Source organism: Misgurnus anguillicaudatus, chromosome 19, assembly GCF_027580225.2.
Source record: "Misgurnus anguillicaudatus chromosome 19, ASM2758022v2, whole genome shotgun sequence".
Classification (NCBI taxonomy): Eukaryota; Metazoa; Chordata; class Actinopteri; order Cypriniformes; family Cobitidae; genus Misgurnus; species Misgurnus anguillicaudatus.
In genome coordinates, this window is record NC_073355.2 from 12,768,190 (window position 1) to 12,784,359 (window position 16,170).

The following is a 16,170-nucleotide window of genomic DNA, read 5'->3' on the forward strand; positions in this document are numbered from 1 at the left end:
GCATAAGTTAAACTAGCCATGATCACAATGATGCTCAATGCCAAACACCTGGGCTTTTTAACGTCATGCAAGACCAGGTTGGAAGCCAACGTAACGAAATGGCATTAGGTAGATCTAAGAGGGTCTGAATCGGAAAATGCAAATACGGTTAGGATACTGAAAGCAAAGACCCTCTTCAGGGAAGCCTGCAAGATTAGCATAGCAACACTGCTACACTCTAAGAAAGGATGTGTTAATTTTAACACATTGTTTTGTGTTAAACTATTTAACACATTATGTGTTATTTTAACACATCGTGTGTCATTTCGTGTAGATTGTGAGCTTAAATAAATGAAATGGACAACACAAGATGTGTTAGAACAACACAAAGTGTGTTATTCCAAAAATAACACAGAGATGTGTTAAGTTAAGGACAACACACTAGATGTGTTGTCCTTAACTAGACACAAGATGTGTTAATTTAACACATTCATTTTAAGAGTGTATGCACAGGGAAGGAGACCATAAGCCGTTTTTAATGAACAGATTAAAATGTAATCTTAAATTCCGGCAAGAAACTGTAACTGACTGTCGTTACACTTTGAATGCCCGCAACAGATGTCACTGATCATTATTGACTGGCTGAGGCGCTACACGCTAGCCAAATTGACTGTTGCGTGTTTTCTAATAGAAGGTTGCCATCTCCATATTGAAAGTTTATCTCTCCATATCTTTGCTGAAAGTTCGCCGCAGGTGTAAGGTGACAACGGGAAAAGTGCCCTTTGTGTGCTTCTTGGATATAATTACAACAAATGGTGACGACTTCAAAAGCGACTTGGAAAGCACGGTAAACAACTAGAAAAATAACAATTATTTTGTCATGGACGCATGGATATGCGACTGTTGTAGAGTGTGTTAATTTAAACGATCATCAAATATGGGAAATTGCATAAATTGACATCCCTATCTCAGCTATATTTTTTTGCAGACAGCTTATTTTGTTAAAATAAAATTTTAAAGGACAAGTTCGGTATTTTACACTTAAAGCCCTGTTTTCAGATTGTTTATGATGAAATAGAACGGTTTTGACTGAATTTTCGACATATGCGGCTACCCTGAGAATTTTCGCTTGTTTGCGTTTCACCTCACACCTCTACAATGGTTTTAATGGTGCACTGGAACAATCCTTCCTAAAATGCATTAAACTTTCGTTTACAAAGACGTGAAACTCAGCGAGTGGCCAGGGGCGTTCACTGATATGCTCACACAAAAATCGCTGCAAAAGATGCTTTCCAACAGCTGTTTTAGCATTCGTTGTTAACTTGTGGACCTATTTTTCCAAACGCCTCACACGTGTACATTCTTCCGCTTAGAGCTTGAATAATAGTCACTCCAACCCAGGTGGTGGCACTAATCCGCCATTGCCAATTGCAAGAATAGAAACAAAGTTTCCGGCGCGAAATAATACCGTACCTCACAGCACATCTAATACAAGTCAATGGAGTTGGCAAAAACTACGATAAAACCTGTTGCAATGCGTATTTTGCAGCGATTTTTGTGTGAGCATATCAGTGAACACCCCTGACCACTCGGTGAGTTTCACGTCTTTGTAAACAAAAGTTTAATGCATTTTAGGAAGGATTGTTCCAGTGCACCATTAAACCCATTGTAGAGGTGTGAGGTGAAACACAAACACGCGGAAATTCTCGGGGCAGCCGCATATGTCGAAATTTCATTCAAAACTGTTCTATTTCATCATAAACAATCTGAAAACAGGCCTTTAAGTGTAAAATACTGAACTTGTCCTTTAACAGCTTATTTTCTTGATAAAAATCCTTCAACCACAGACGTTGCATTGATTGATTCCACCATGTTTCTCACTGACACGCCTCCAACTCGTAAACTCAAGGCTTAAAGAAAATCGAGTTTCCCGCTCATGTTTACGACTTTGTGGTGGCGTTCTTGCGTTTATCTCGTAAATATATTATATTGGACATGACCTGAATCCACAATAAATCTAATTATGGAGAGCTTCTTTTAGAACAACATCAACCTCCAGCATTTTTCAATCTAACATCTACATTGTCTCTGACTGTAGACGTTTATTCTGGTCACGTTGTATTATAAATTATCTTTACACATCCACTCAAAAAAAGACCTCCACACACACTGCGGTATTCTTGCAGGCTGCCTCACATGGTAACCAGCGCTCAACCCAGATGAGGTCAGGATGAGGTGGTGTATTAAATATTGCATGAACTCATCTGTCAGAAAGAGGCAGTTGAGTAAAAATGCAGATATGTGTGTGTTTGGGAAGGGAGCAATATGTATTTAAGCCAATATGATATATAACATAACAAAAATAAGTTGTGTTGGAAAAATCTTAAATTGCTTTTAACACGTGTGTCATTTCTGCACCAACAGCACCATCAACCTACACCAAATCTTTCACACTGCAATTGGTCAACCTACCCTAAAATTCACATAATATATGCTTTAATTTTTTAAAAGTTAGGCATAAAGAAGTTAAACTGTCTCATATTTACATTTATGCATTTGGCAGACACGTTTATCCAAAGCAACTTACAGTGCATTACTACCCAAGGTATATATTTTTTATTAAAAACCTATAACTATTTGTGCTGTTAACGCTTGTTGTACCACTGAGCTATACTCAACTTGTGATATTCGTTACTCAACTCGCAGAGCATGATACTAGCAACAGCAAGGCCATGGGTTCAATTCCCATGAAATTCCTGTATTAAAAAAATTAATAGCTCGAATGCACTGTCAGGAATTTTGGACAAAAGAAATGCATACATGTGAAATGTGATCTTAGATTGAAATGACTCTGTCCATGGTGCTGATTCTGCATACAGGTGCAATACGCACCCTCACCTTCACTCATCATGTTACTGAATAACAGCACACTGGCACTAGAGAACAGCAAACCATTACAACAATAGTACACTACAGTCCAAAGAGTCTGCATAAATAGCAGGTATGCATTTTGGTGCACATATGTTCACATGACACACCAACATGACCAGCCACATACAAGACATGCCGAACGCATATTTTGAATTCCTGCCCTCAGAACAGAAGCCACGGCTAAATAGCTTCCTGATGGGGATGTTGAGGATTAATAGGTCTATTATATCAGTATTGATCTGTTAACGAATACAGCACATTAGTAACAGAAAACAATTTAAAACCTAAATATATTCATACTGTAAAAGAAAACAACAAATACAGAAGGAAAATGATTTCTATAAAGCCTGTATACTAACTGTTTACTGAAATACTCCCTGTATATATGTTTCATAAAAACACACTGCAACTTTCAGAACAAAGCAAACATCAGAAATAAGAGATTTTGTCTCAAAACAGACCTTAAGAGTAGCCTAGCTTTCCCCATGCTGCCTGGCACGCAAATTTATTCATGCTGCAAGTCTAGCATGGAAACTATGGACCTTTTTTTGCCCCTGAAATAGGGAACCAATCATAGAACGGGGAGTGGGCAGCAGGACGATGACGACGTCTATGCGACACACCGAAGCAGTTTGTCTATCCAACACGGCAGCAGACGCGAAGTTACTTTTCAATGAAGTCTTAGACAGTGTTTGAAGTAGTTTAAAATGCAAGTTTATTAAAAAAAGAGCAACTTTTGGCATAAACAATTTCATTTCCAAGAAGGATGTTTGAATATGGCAAGACATGATAAACACAGAGTTTTATAGGACCAACCTGCTAGGCATCGTCGTCGACGAAGTCCATTTAACTTATAAATGGTAAGTGGTATTTATTAATATCATATTGTCATCATGCCTGTACTGTGTTTGTCACAGTGCCACTAAGTTGTGTTGCTTTTCAATATCAATAAACAGCTACGGTTTAGTTGCATAGCTTTTAGCTGTGTGCACACGCACCTACGCGATAAAAGTTGTTTACATTTGAATTGATGTTGCTCTACATACGTCATCTGGTATAATTGAAAGATTGGCTATGAGCTACGTATAGACGCATTTGATAGACATTCGTAGCGCCCAATAAACGGCTCTGGGCATTCGTAAACCACGCCTCAAATACGAGAAAATTAGTATAGGGTTCCCAGACCACATCTCATTCTCCATGAGAGTGGTCTGGTGTTAGCCAGGCTACCTTAAGAGTCAATTGGAGTCAGAATGAAAACTGAACAGTCACCACCATAATAAGCATGTCTTTATATATTTTGTAATAAGGATTCTGTTCTTCCTGACCATGCACGGGAGATCACAGACAGATTCGGGCCAAACACATCCGTTATCCATATGGCTTTATAGGACACTTGAATAAAGGCTGGCCTTGAGAACCCAGCACTGTAAATAACCAATGGCATGCAGAATGGTCATAAAATCGGAAGGAAGCAGGAAAGCCTGTCTTATGAGGAAAACCACTTTACTACTTTTGAATCCTTTTATGTGGCGGATGTGAATAATGGAATAAGGAATTAAACAGATCTATTCTTGGTTCCCAGTAAACAATTCCATTAACGATTCTTTTATTAGTTTTGTTTAGCACACTACCCGTGTTTAGAAATTAAACTACAAACTTCAGAAAGAAAATCAGGTCCAGGGCCTCAATTGCTTCCGGCTTAGAATCTTACACCTCCCAATAGCAAATGAGAGACAGTGGTGAATGAAAGACATTTTGTAATAGGGACATTTTCCTTGGGTGCGTTGCAACCAGATTTCATAATCAGCCTGAATTTTTAAAATCCTGTAGTGTGAGCCTGGGGGTCTATATTATGAGATTTTTTTAAAGATGTAAAATAAGTCTTTGGTGTCCCAGCCCAGAGTGCTTATGTGAAGTTTTAGATTAAAATACCTCACAGATAATTTATTATAGCATGTTAAAATTCCCATTTTGTAGGTCAAAGCAAAAATGTGCTGTTTTTGGGTGTGTCCTTTAAAATGCAAATTAAATGCAAACACTGATCACAATGATGGTGGTTTGTTGCAATTGAAACTCAATTGTGCTGTCAATTCTTTTCTCTCTCTCTCTTTCTCTCTCTATCTTTCCTCTCTCTCTCTCTCTCTCTGCACTAAATGGCAGTGCTGTGGTTGGATAGTGCAGATTAAGGGGGCGGTATTATTGTAATTGGCCTTGCTACCTACATCACAAAACAGCCGAAATCTGAACAACTTAATTTTTCACATGCTTGCAAAAAAATGTTTTACCAAAACAAAGTTACTGGGTTGTTCTTTTTCACATTTTCTAGGTTGAAAGAAGCACTGGAGACCCAAGTATAGCACTTAAACATGGAAAAGGTCAGATTTTCATGATATGACCCCTTTAAACCCAGCACACTATGACATTAAAGATGCAGTGTGTAAATTTTAGTGGCATCTAGTGACGAGGTTGCAAATTGCAACCAACCACTAAATCCACTGCTCACCCCTAAGTTCATTATAAAAGGTCTTTATACCCCCCGATAATATAGTTTTTTTTATATTATTTTGAACTTCTGTCAAGAGATCCTTCTAAAAATTACACACTACACCTTTAAGGCAATAAAAAATATGTTTTTGTAATATTGTAATATTTGTATTTCTGTCAAAATATTCAGTTCAACATTGAAATGAAAATATTTTAATGCAGTGTCTGTGTGGGCAGTCTGAAAAAAGTATCCAAACATGATGAAAATCAAAACCCACAATGCACAAAAAAAGTTGGGTTGATTTGGACAGAACACACATTGGGTTATAAATAAACCTATGCTGGATTTTATTAACCCTTGGTAGGGAAACTTCAACCCAACATGTGTTTATTTAATACCCAACATGTGTTCTGTCCAATATTAACTGTACCCAGTAAAAACAACTAAACTTTTAGACTAAGCTACCACTAACTAATCATGAAGCATCACTTTACCACAGCTGTAATGTGATGAAGCAAACAGCATAGTCCCATAATAATCCCCATGACTTTGCCATGTCTTTGTCCAGAATACTAAGGGTATGAGTCTGATTAGCCTCCTGTCACACACCACACCATTCATTGCCACTGAAACATTGATTCTCAATCCCATTACTTGGCCAGTCAAAGTAACAGATTGCTGCTGACTCCAGCCCGTTATGGGGCATGTATATCACCCAGGCAGAGGAAGGCAATCGACAGTCACCCTAAATATGCTTTCATAAAGCAAGAGGGAATCTTTACAGCCTTTACACCACCGCACCACACTATCAGATCAGTTATGAATCAAATATGGAAAATCATACCTTATATCTTATCCTAACTAGGTCTGAGGGAAGCTTACTTCTTGTGGTTTTCCTCTTAATGCAGATTTAACACTTTACATAATAGTTTATTACAGCTTCCCAACCAGTTAGCCATTAAATCTCCAATCTGCATGAAAAGCAAAGCCCACTGTGATCCCCTATTCAAGAACCTCTGCGAAAACACAAACATGCATTAAATGTCGAATAAGGGAAAGGGAGCCAGCAAGCAAAAGAAGTTGACCCCCTCCGCACCCCAGATTCAGAGGCGGCTGATTCATTAGTATGCTGTGCATCACCTTGGCCAGGGACGCTTTTGCCTCTATTTATGGCACCACCTATTTCTCCCCTTTCCTAAGTCACCCTAACCGATGGCTAGTCAATTTTTCTAAGGGCTTGTCACGCCGCACAACCACACGTCGTCCCTATGTGCATTGCGCGCTGTATATGTATAGCCTGGCTCTGCTCTAGTCTAAATGATGAGTGAGAGTAGACTGCAGAAGTGCACCCCACTGCGATCTGCTTGGCTGGACCTCTCTCACCGGGCTTCAGGGCATGCATGCAGAGCGAGCTTTAAGCTGCTTGATTCCTCAATATGCTGAAGCATAGACACCACACAGCCACAGGGTAACAGCAGCACAAGAATGTTGCGCACGTGAATCTCTCTCACAAGTCCACACCATGCACGGTTCACGGTCACCACACTGCGCGAGGACGTACAGTAAACACAAGTGCATAGATATGTCAAATATACAGACGTTACGCAACGGATCTGCTTTGGGAACACAGAACACACAAGAGGAACAACAATTTTGGCTGACTAATGCCAAGTCAGCTTTGCACACAGTACATATCCCTTCGTTTACATGTGCAAAACACACTATTATTAATGCATTAACATGCATGCGTTCATGCACAACACGCACGTGCGCACACGCATAAAGCGCATAAAGAAAACATTTTACTATATATTTCATGTGCTTATTTTTGATATCCTAATTTGTTTTTTATTATATAGCGTAATGCTTGAACAAAATATTAAAGATTTTGATCATGACAAGTGTTTCACCTCAATGGAGATTCAATGTTTTTACTCACCTGGGTCGAAATGCGAACTGAAGGCAAAACTGGGATTTAAAAACAGCGAGAACGCGACCACGAAAAATGCAGACGCTTTCATCCTTCCCGTAAGGCTTTAGATTCAATTCACCAAATGTACATTAAAAAAAGAAAAACAAAATTCACCTCATGAAACGATATCAGGCATGAGGGTGCTCGAATGCATCGTGAAAGTGAGCGCGCGACGCGTCATGTCGCCTCACATCAGATGCGTCCGATTAAGAAACAGATGCAGAAGGAACATTTCCGCATTTACAGTGTTTCAGCGTTAAAACACAAGCACAGCATCGACCGTAAAACTGTATGCTGAATGCCACCTCTCAACGGCGTCTTTCCTCCATGTGCAGTCTATGCAGCAAGATTTTGATGTTTGGCAGATGTCCAGACTCATTCCTGCAACTGTTTGACGCTGCCTGCAGCTGTGCCCTCACGCCGCGCGCGATTTATCAGTCAGTTTATTATGGTGGTTATGGGATGGACTGGGGCAGAGGGGTTGTTGTTATTAGTGCGGCAGGGGAAAAGATGGGTAGTCGAGTCTCGCAGCAGACATTTTGACATTTTTACCTTTGGTGAAGGTAAAAACAACAACAACAACATCTGAAGGATTCAGTAAGTTATGTTCTAATGACTTATTAGTTACCTGCAGCTATTGACTTTATGACAGTGCTTCTTTATGACTCAATAACTCACGTTATACCTAAATTTAACATTTGAGACACGTTTACTTTCTAGTTCCTTCAAGGTTTTAATAATTATTCATGTTTAAGACAAACCCAAAACAAGTAGTGCTACCAGCTGAGTTACAAAAACACTAATATCATATCGGAAATACATATACCCTAAATGTCTAATAAAAAATAAAAATATGTGACATATTTTGTGAGGCACCTAGCTAACAATTTTTGGTTCCCAGAATGTTCTTATTTGGTTCCCAAAAAATACCCAGATAGGAACCGTTCTGTGTTTGCTGGGCATGCTTAAACCCTATGCAAAAACTTAAAGGACAAGTTCGGTATTTTACACTTAAAGCCCTGTTTTCAGATTGTTTATGATGAAATAGAACGGTTTTGACTGAAATTTGGACATATGATGCTGGCCCGAGAATTTTTCGGTTTTGCTGCAAAAGATACTTTCCAACAGGTGTTTTACTATTCGTTGTAAACTTGTGGACCTCTTTTTTCAAACGTCTCACACCCGTACATTCCTCCGTTGAGAGCTTGAATAATAGACACTCCAGCCCAGTTGGTGGCGATAATCCGCCTTTGCCAATTGCAAGAATACAAAGTTCCAGGCGGCGGAGTAATACCGTACCTCACAGCCCATCTAATACAAGTCAATGGAGTTTGACAAAAACTACGATAAAAACCGATTTTTGTGTTAGCATTCTCGGGCCAGCATCATATGTCCAAATTTCAGTCAAAACAGTTCTATTTTATCATAAACAATCTGAAAACAGGGCTTGAAGTGTAATATACCAAACTTGTCATTTAACCTTAAATGCTGTGTTTTGTATGTATTAATAGCGGCAAACATAATAATTTATGTAATTATCATATTCATATTTTACAGTCTTGAAAAAGTAATGTTTTCTACTTTCTACCAGAGGCGGCTGGGGCGCCGCCCCCTTAAAAAGCACCTATGGTCCGATTCACGATTATACATTTCCTTTGGTGTGTAAGTTTGTATTAGTAAATGTTAATGATATGCAGAAGGTACAAACGCCAATGTACACAATGACGCTATCGTCTCCAACGTAAATCTCTTTTCTTGGACTACAACAAACACACAGATTGTAGGCAACAGTTTACTTCCTGGGATTGGTGATGTAGACAAGACCACCGTTATCATAATTCCTCATGGTTAGACTGTAAGTTAACTACTGTTAGCACTGCATTCTGACCAAATCTTTCAAACATGGTAAGGAGCGTGACATTTCCAGCTGACAGCAGAGGTATTCAGGCCAATCACCATTTACAGGTTAGCTGGCCAATCAGGGACACGGCGCTTATTTAAATCGATGAGTTTTGTACAAAATCAGTGCGTTTCAGGAATAGAGTGAAATCCGGAGCTTTAAAAATGTACGATATGCCCAATAATGTGTTTTTTATCCATAAACCATATGAACACATTGTATTATACAAATTACACAAAATAACATTGTTTTTAGCTATGAAATAGGTGCTCTTTAAAGTTGGCCAGATAGAAAAAGCTAACATGTTATCAAAAAGTTCAATATATATAGTGCAAATGAATACAAAATAAAATAATTTAGTTGTACTATTTTACTGTTAGTCATATTATAAAAAGTAAAAAAAATCAAAACTGAGTTTGTTGTGTGTGTGTCGTGTGTGTGTGTCTGGGGCGCCACCCAAAGAGTGTGTATGTAGGTCAGTAAACTTAGGCTTCTTCATCTTCATGCGGAGCTGCAAGAACCGACAGGCAGATGACGTCAAGGTACAGCGAGAGCGATTCGAGAAATCATACAGCGGTACCTTGAGGCCGTCTGCCTGTCAGTTCTTGGGGCGCTGCATAAAATCGATAAAGGCTATTGTTAAAAGTATGTGATTTTAGGCTGAGCTCTAATTGCCTGAATTCAGACTCGCCTTGGTGCACGGTGCTGCTTCCCAAACCCTACTACTTTTGTTGTTAGCAAGTCAATATAGTTTTTTTATGTTTTTGACCTCATGTGATTGGATCGTTCTCAGAGTCTCATAACCGCATTGCAGATTGTAACTGATAATTAAAGTACTGATCAGTGGAAGCAAGCAAAATATCTTTAGAAGGCATTCAGTTGATATATACAGGATTTAGAAGCTTGGACAAGATCGACCAATGGAGTCAAATGATTGCAGTCTGTGTGCTCCACCACTTCTTTTGGCAAACGGAGTTGGCTGGATACCATGTAAGTCATGACTTTTATTGTTCTCCCTGTTTGCTGTATTAAAGTCTGAATGCGTGATAGACTGCACAAAATGTTTTGCCGTGTTTAAGCTTGCTTTGCGTGGACATGATAAGAAGGAGAGCTCAGATTCCGTGGCTTGGTCGACTTTGTTGCTTCCCTCGATGGAATTTAAAAGAGCACCCCGAAAATGGCACTAGTGTTTAAGGGAACTTCGAGCTGTTGGACTGTATGTTGTCTGTTGTGAGGAAAAACATGGCACAGGCCAGTGCAAAAAGAAACGTGTGTGTGTGTGTTAACCGAAAAGTCTTTGACAGCATAAAAAAAAATTATAATGCCATTTTGACAGATTGCACTTATAGCTTATTTAAATGTAATTCCTAGTCATGTCCAGTTGGTGGCAATGTGTTGCTCTTACTCAGCACTGTCTCTAAACTCTTACTCTTTCGTGATACTTTGATGTCATATGCTGATAGGTCTGCGCAAGGCTGCTGAAGTTAAACACTCCAGTGTAATGTAGGAGTGTGAGATCAATCTCCAGGACAAAAGTAAAACAGCAACACGTAAAGACAGAAAATCTAATGACAATCTGCATTAAAGGGACAATGTGTCATTTTTTAAGTATTTTGTAAGTCAAAATCAATGTCTTTATTCATAAATATGCCCTCATTGGTGTCAAATTACCCCAGCCAATGATCTGACTTTTTTGTAAGCTTAGAATTTCTTCTCTTTATTTACATTGAACGGGTAACTCCAAGGAGGCTTCCATGTCGTTCCGTCATATTAAAAAAAACTATAATAGCAGAAAGGGACAAAAAGCACTAGTCTACCGCAACATGTTTTCACAACACATTTTCGTTCAGAGCCAGCGTCATGTGAACCAGCTGAAATGGACAAGGAGATCAGTCAGCTGCCGGGCGTCTTTGTCGTGGTGGTTGTGACTCCCGTTCTCCTTCTCCTCTTATTTGTAATCCTCCTCCTCGCCTAGTTCCCACCGATCCACTGCCTCTCTGTCCTCTCGCTCCCCCTCTACCTCTTCATCTCCCTACCGTTGGATCAACTGATGATATCTAACAATGCACGTACATCAATTATCTATCACTAATAATTAACATAGTTTGCTTTGTGATTCATACTGTAACATTCATTTTTTTTTGGAAGACATGTTGTCATAGCTTCTTGGTACATAATGTCTACCGCCACTAGAGAGCACTCGTTTGAATGAAAAATACAATTTCACCACTAGATGGGAGCAAAACCTACTTACTGTCCCTTTAATCTTCATGCCTTTATTAAACAAAATGGTTTTAGATACAGTGTCATTAGTTTAGTTCAATTTAATTCAGATTTTGAATTTAACGTTTGCGTGTTTTATCGCCCCTATCACTGTGAGAAAAAGCATTAATTGAATTAACCATGAATAGTGTATATAGTGTAAATAGTGTTAAATGCATAAACATTTTACCTGTTCGTGCTTTAGTTGACTTTAACAGTAACATTTTTAGCATTTTAGCTAAGCAGTAATGATGCATCTTCACCTGATAAATGGCTGGGTGATTCTCACGAAAACTTGGTTGTAAAAATGTCAAGCATGAAAATGTAAAAATTGCTTAAATTTACTTTTTTTTCCACCAGACATTAGAAACAAAGTCTGAAGTATATGGGAACATTAATTTAAAAACTTTTACTTATCATTTAACACTTTTTGTAACATAATTTCAAAAATAAGTCCTAAAAAATCTCATTACCGCAACAGTCAGAAAACATCAACACTGTTAGAAAAGCTCATATATTTTCACATTTTTAAAAATTGATTATTAATAGTCATGCACAGTAAATTGAAATTCTGAAATAATATTTATTTTAAATTTAACGTTTTTTTTATTTTGTTTTATTTAGCTCATATACCGCAACACCTTCCACAATTTACAACTATTTTTTTTATATATTTCTAAGAAACCTGACACATTTTCAAAATGACATGACAAACCTGAAAGAACATAATTTGGAGATTCTGCACATGCATTTAAAATCAAAGTATTATGCTTCTATTAATGAAATTAACATTTAATAAGCATCTGTTGCGGTAATGATACATAGGTTTCGGAAATGAGGTTAATTATTTCGGTAATGAGAATACGTATACTAGCCTGAGATTTTGTTAAAAACAAATTTTAAAGTTAAAAGTCTGATAATATTTACAGCATCATGCGTTCAAGTTCAAAACTGTTTCATTGTGTAGTTTTTAAAAAAATATTAAAGAAAAAACATGAGAACAGGAAGGCTTATATTAATATTCCTTTGTGTCATATTTAAGTCCCCATTTATGCATTTAACATACTGAAATAAGATGGTCTTGATGACATATGCTGCCTACAAATGCGAGCTCTGAAGGCTGCAGCCATCGGATTGAGAAATGGCCAGCTAATGTCAGCTGGATATCACAAAACATTTGTGTAAATAAGATGAAAAATATTTCCTTGCTGGATATGATTTGGTCTTCTGACCTTTTACCATTCTGTATCTGTTTTGATTAGAGAGAGAGAGAGAGAGAGAGAGAGAGGGAGAGAGAGAGAGAGAGAGAGAGAGAGAGAGGCTGTATCCGAAAGTTTAGACAGCTGACTTGTTCCCTCGCTGCCTTATGAGACAATGACTTTGGCTGCATAATGGCAGCTCCGAGAAATGCTTTAGGACAGACTTCATAGGCAGCAAAATTGAATTCAGGTTGAAATGTAAGCAGCCCTCTCTGTGTTCCGGGATGTCGCAAATCTGCTTGTGGTGCGGAGGTCTGATCGACCCACCCAATTCACACGAGCTCTGTGTGCTCTGCTTGGGGCTTCTCCACCCAAAGGCGGCAATTGTTGGCTCAGGGTGTCCCTTATTGTGAGGATCTCCCGATGAAGGTGCTCAGGACCCGGCTCAACATCGCCCTTGGAGGTTTCTTACTGCAGTGTCCCACTGCCGGCAAAGAGCCGCTGGTGGTCGTCCTCCCCTCGCTCAACCGGTTCAGTTTGTCACCGAGAGCCTGTGTCCTGAACCGGGAGCCGCCAGGTCTGTTTCCTTTGGGTTTCCGGCGGAGGAAGATGAGATGTCTCTGACAGCATTGGATGGAGACTGGGACCAGGCTCCACATGGTGCATCAGACACACAGCCATCCTTCTACAAGGAACTGGTGCGCATTCTCTTCAAAGCCGTGCAGGACTTGGAGATTGAGTGGAGCACCCCACAAGAACCCCAGAGAAGCAAGCTTGACTTTTGTTTTCTTCACTCAGGCCGCCCCGCTGATGCTCGGAGGAAAGTCACCAAAGCGTGGGCTACCCCTCCCCCCATTTTTTTTCTTAGGTAGGCTACCTGTGTCTTCCCCCCATCCAGGACGCTGTGGCTGCTCACCTCTGCCCCTTGTCCACTTCCTTGGATGGTGTGGCGCAGCTTTGAGGGTAGTGAAGCCTCATGACAGCACACCTGTCCGAAAAAGCATACCCGCGCCGAGAGAGGCTCTGTCTGCATTGCACACTATGGCGGTCCTACAGATCTTTTAGGCGCAGTAGCTTAAGGCTCTGGATGAGGGCAGCACGGATCTAAATACCTTCAGGGATCTGAGAATGGTTACGGATTTCACGCTAAGGGCCACGAAGACCACTCATGGTGGCCATGCACAGTCACGCCTGTTTCTCCATCCGGCCTGTTTGGTGACACGGTGGGCACAATCACGGAGCATTTCTCGGAAGCGGTGAAGAGCTCTAAGGCTATGAGCCACTTCCTACCTCACCACCCTGTGTCTCATGGACCAGAACCGGTGGTGCATTACAAGAGTCCCTGGCACAAATCCTCCAGTATATGATGCAAGAAACTGGGTCCTGGGGGACTGCCATCCGGAACGAAGCCGCTCAAAAACAGAGCATTTTTCTCCTCAGTTGGTTTTGTGTTGCTCGCCCTAGGGCCCGTCCTCACATAAGCGTCTACAACACGCCCCCCCCCACTCTCGAACACGACCCACATGCTGCGAAGACAGCAGAGGCGGAAAGGGTTAACGCACAGTCCTAATGAATTGCGCAGCAACCCGCTTTCTGTCACAGCGCCGGGCGCTTTTAGGCCATCCTCTCTGGTGTCTGTGACTCACGCACTGCGCAGAAAGGAGGTGCCGCCTTTAGTCTCCCTTTGTCCCTCGCCCCCAGGCAGCAATCTGACGCTGCAGACAGCGCGCCTTGTGCGGTCGCAGGTAGCTGAGATGCTGGCACGCATGGGATCCAACTTTGTGGATCTTGTGATCCAACTGATGTTGCAGCGCCTAGATGCGTGGCGTGCCATCGCTAGGTTGTTTTTGATACCTGAAAGTGGAAAGAAAGCATAACATTAAATTAGCATGTCTCACAACATGGGAGAAAAAAATGAATGTACACATCATCATATAGTACAGACTTGTTGCGTTGTGTTGTGTGTTTGTCATGTACATTTCCTAACACTGTAGTGTGTTTTTTGCTAATTACACCTGCTAGTAACATCTCCAAACCTAACCTCTCTCTCTCCTTCCTTTTGTACTCCTCTAGCCATTCTGGGTTGCTGTTAAGTTTCTCCCTGAACTTTGTCAACCTGGCCTTTGCTAAAGCTTTTTTCTCACTTGCTGACTGTCTACAATGAAGCATCATAAAGCAAAATATCAAGTGTTATTACATTTTAAATTTATATTAAATTCATAAAAGATATTTAAATGTAATAAACAATATGCCTAAATTCTCATTTCCGAAACAGAAGTTCTCTTTACCGCAACTGCTATTAAATGGTTGCGGTATATGAGAATGGTGTTGCGGAGGATGAGGTACCCCAGTATGTTTTGCTAAAAATAGAGAAGCCACGTAGGCTTTGCTCATTTTTTATTCAGTGCATATAATTAGACTTTAATAAAGAACATTTTCATAAAAAATTGTAAATCAAACAATTTTCGAAATGTAGAAAACTACCTGTTTCGGTAATGATAATCAAAATGTCGTGTAAGCATTCTGACAAGAGAATATTTCAAATTTAACTGGAAAGATATAAAGAGATGATCTTACCTGGTAGCCATCTTGAAGTAACTGGTCCATCTGCTTGGTCACTCAAAATCAAACTTTATTAAAATTCTGTATGTGTGCTTAAACTGTTCTCAAAAAGTGTTGCGGAGGATGAGAACATCAGGCATGGACACATCAATTTTCAAATTTTTCTTCATTATTATTATACATGAATATTCAGTAAATTATTTTCTGTCATCTAAAGTAGTCTAGCAAAACATCCATTTATTTTTTTTCTAAATATTTTTGTTTTAATATGTTTAAATTACAGCATAACGCATGTTCAAACACAGCCGGACGCATTGCGGTAATGAGAATTTCAGCAGAAAATGAGATAAAATTGACAAATTATAAATTCTTATGTTGAAATCACACATTGTGCAAGGTAGAACACAGTATTGTGTTAATTCTGATGCTTTTTAATATTACTATATTACACATTTTATAGCTAAAATCATTAGTGCCGTGGTGTTTCAATGGTTTCGTGAGAATCACCCGGCTACAGTCCAGCATTGTTTCAGTAAAAGTTTGATTGAGTTTGAAATGTTTTAGCATCAGCCGCCAGTGCTTTCTACTAATATTTTCTGACTTAGTGTCTATGAACAGCTGGCTAAATGTCTAATGCATATGGCATACTTATGGGTTTCTAGTAGTTGGAAACACTTTAGGAGTTTCAAACCAGTCTGATTGGTTTCTTTTTTATTCTTTCTTTATTCTTCACGCCATTTCAGCATCTATGGCTATATTCATGGCGAGAACTGGTTAATCCATACACAAGTCGATCCAGAAAAGTTAATCCACACACAAGGTAATCCATAGACAGGTTAGGGGAGGGACAATTTGGTATTTCCAATAAAGCGTGCCG

General features: G+C 39.6%; 1 protein-coding gene across 2 annotated transcripts in view; it reads right to left on the minus strand.

The window, feature by feature from the left end:
- Positions 1 to 7,760, minus strand: part of aatka (apoptosis-associated tyrosine kinase a) — a 63,142-nt gene extending 55,382 nt beyond the window's left edge. The window contains exon 1 of one of the 2 annotated variants that reach the window (XM_073856940.1): positions 7,485 to 7,760. Coding sequence is in view for 1 of the 2 variants with exons in the window: in XM_055187581.2 (XP_055043556.2) it covers positions 7,338 to 7,419 (82 nt within the window). In the remaining variant the exon portion in view is untranslated. Of the gene's footprint in view, positions 1 to 7,337 lie in introns of both variants that reach the window. The other variant, XM_055187581.2, reaches the window with a different exon arrangement.
- Between the last annotated feature and the right edge of the window lie 8,410 nt (positions 7,761 to 16,170).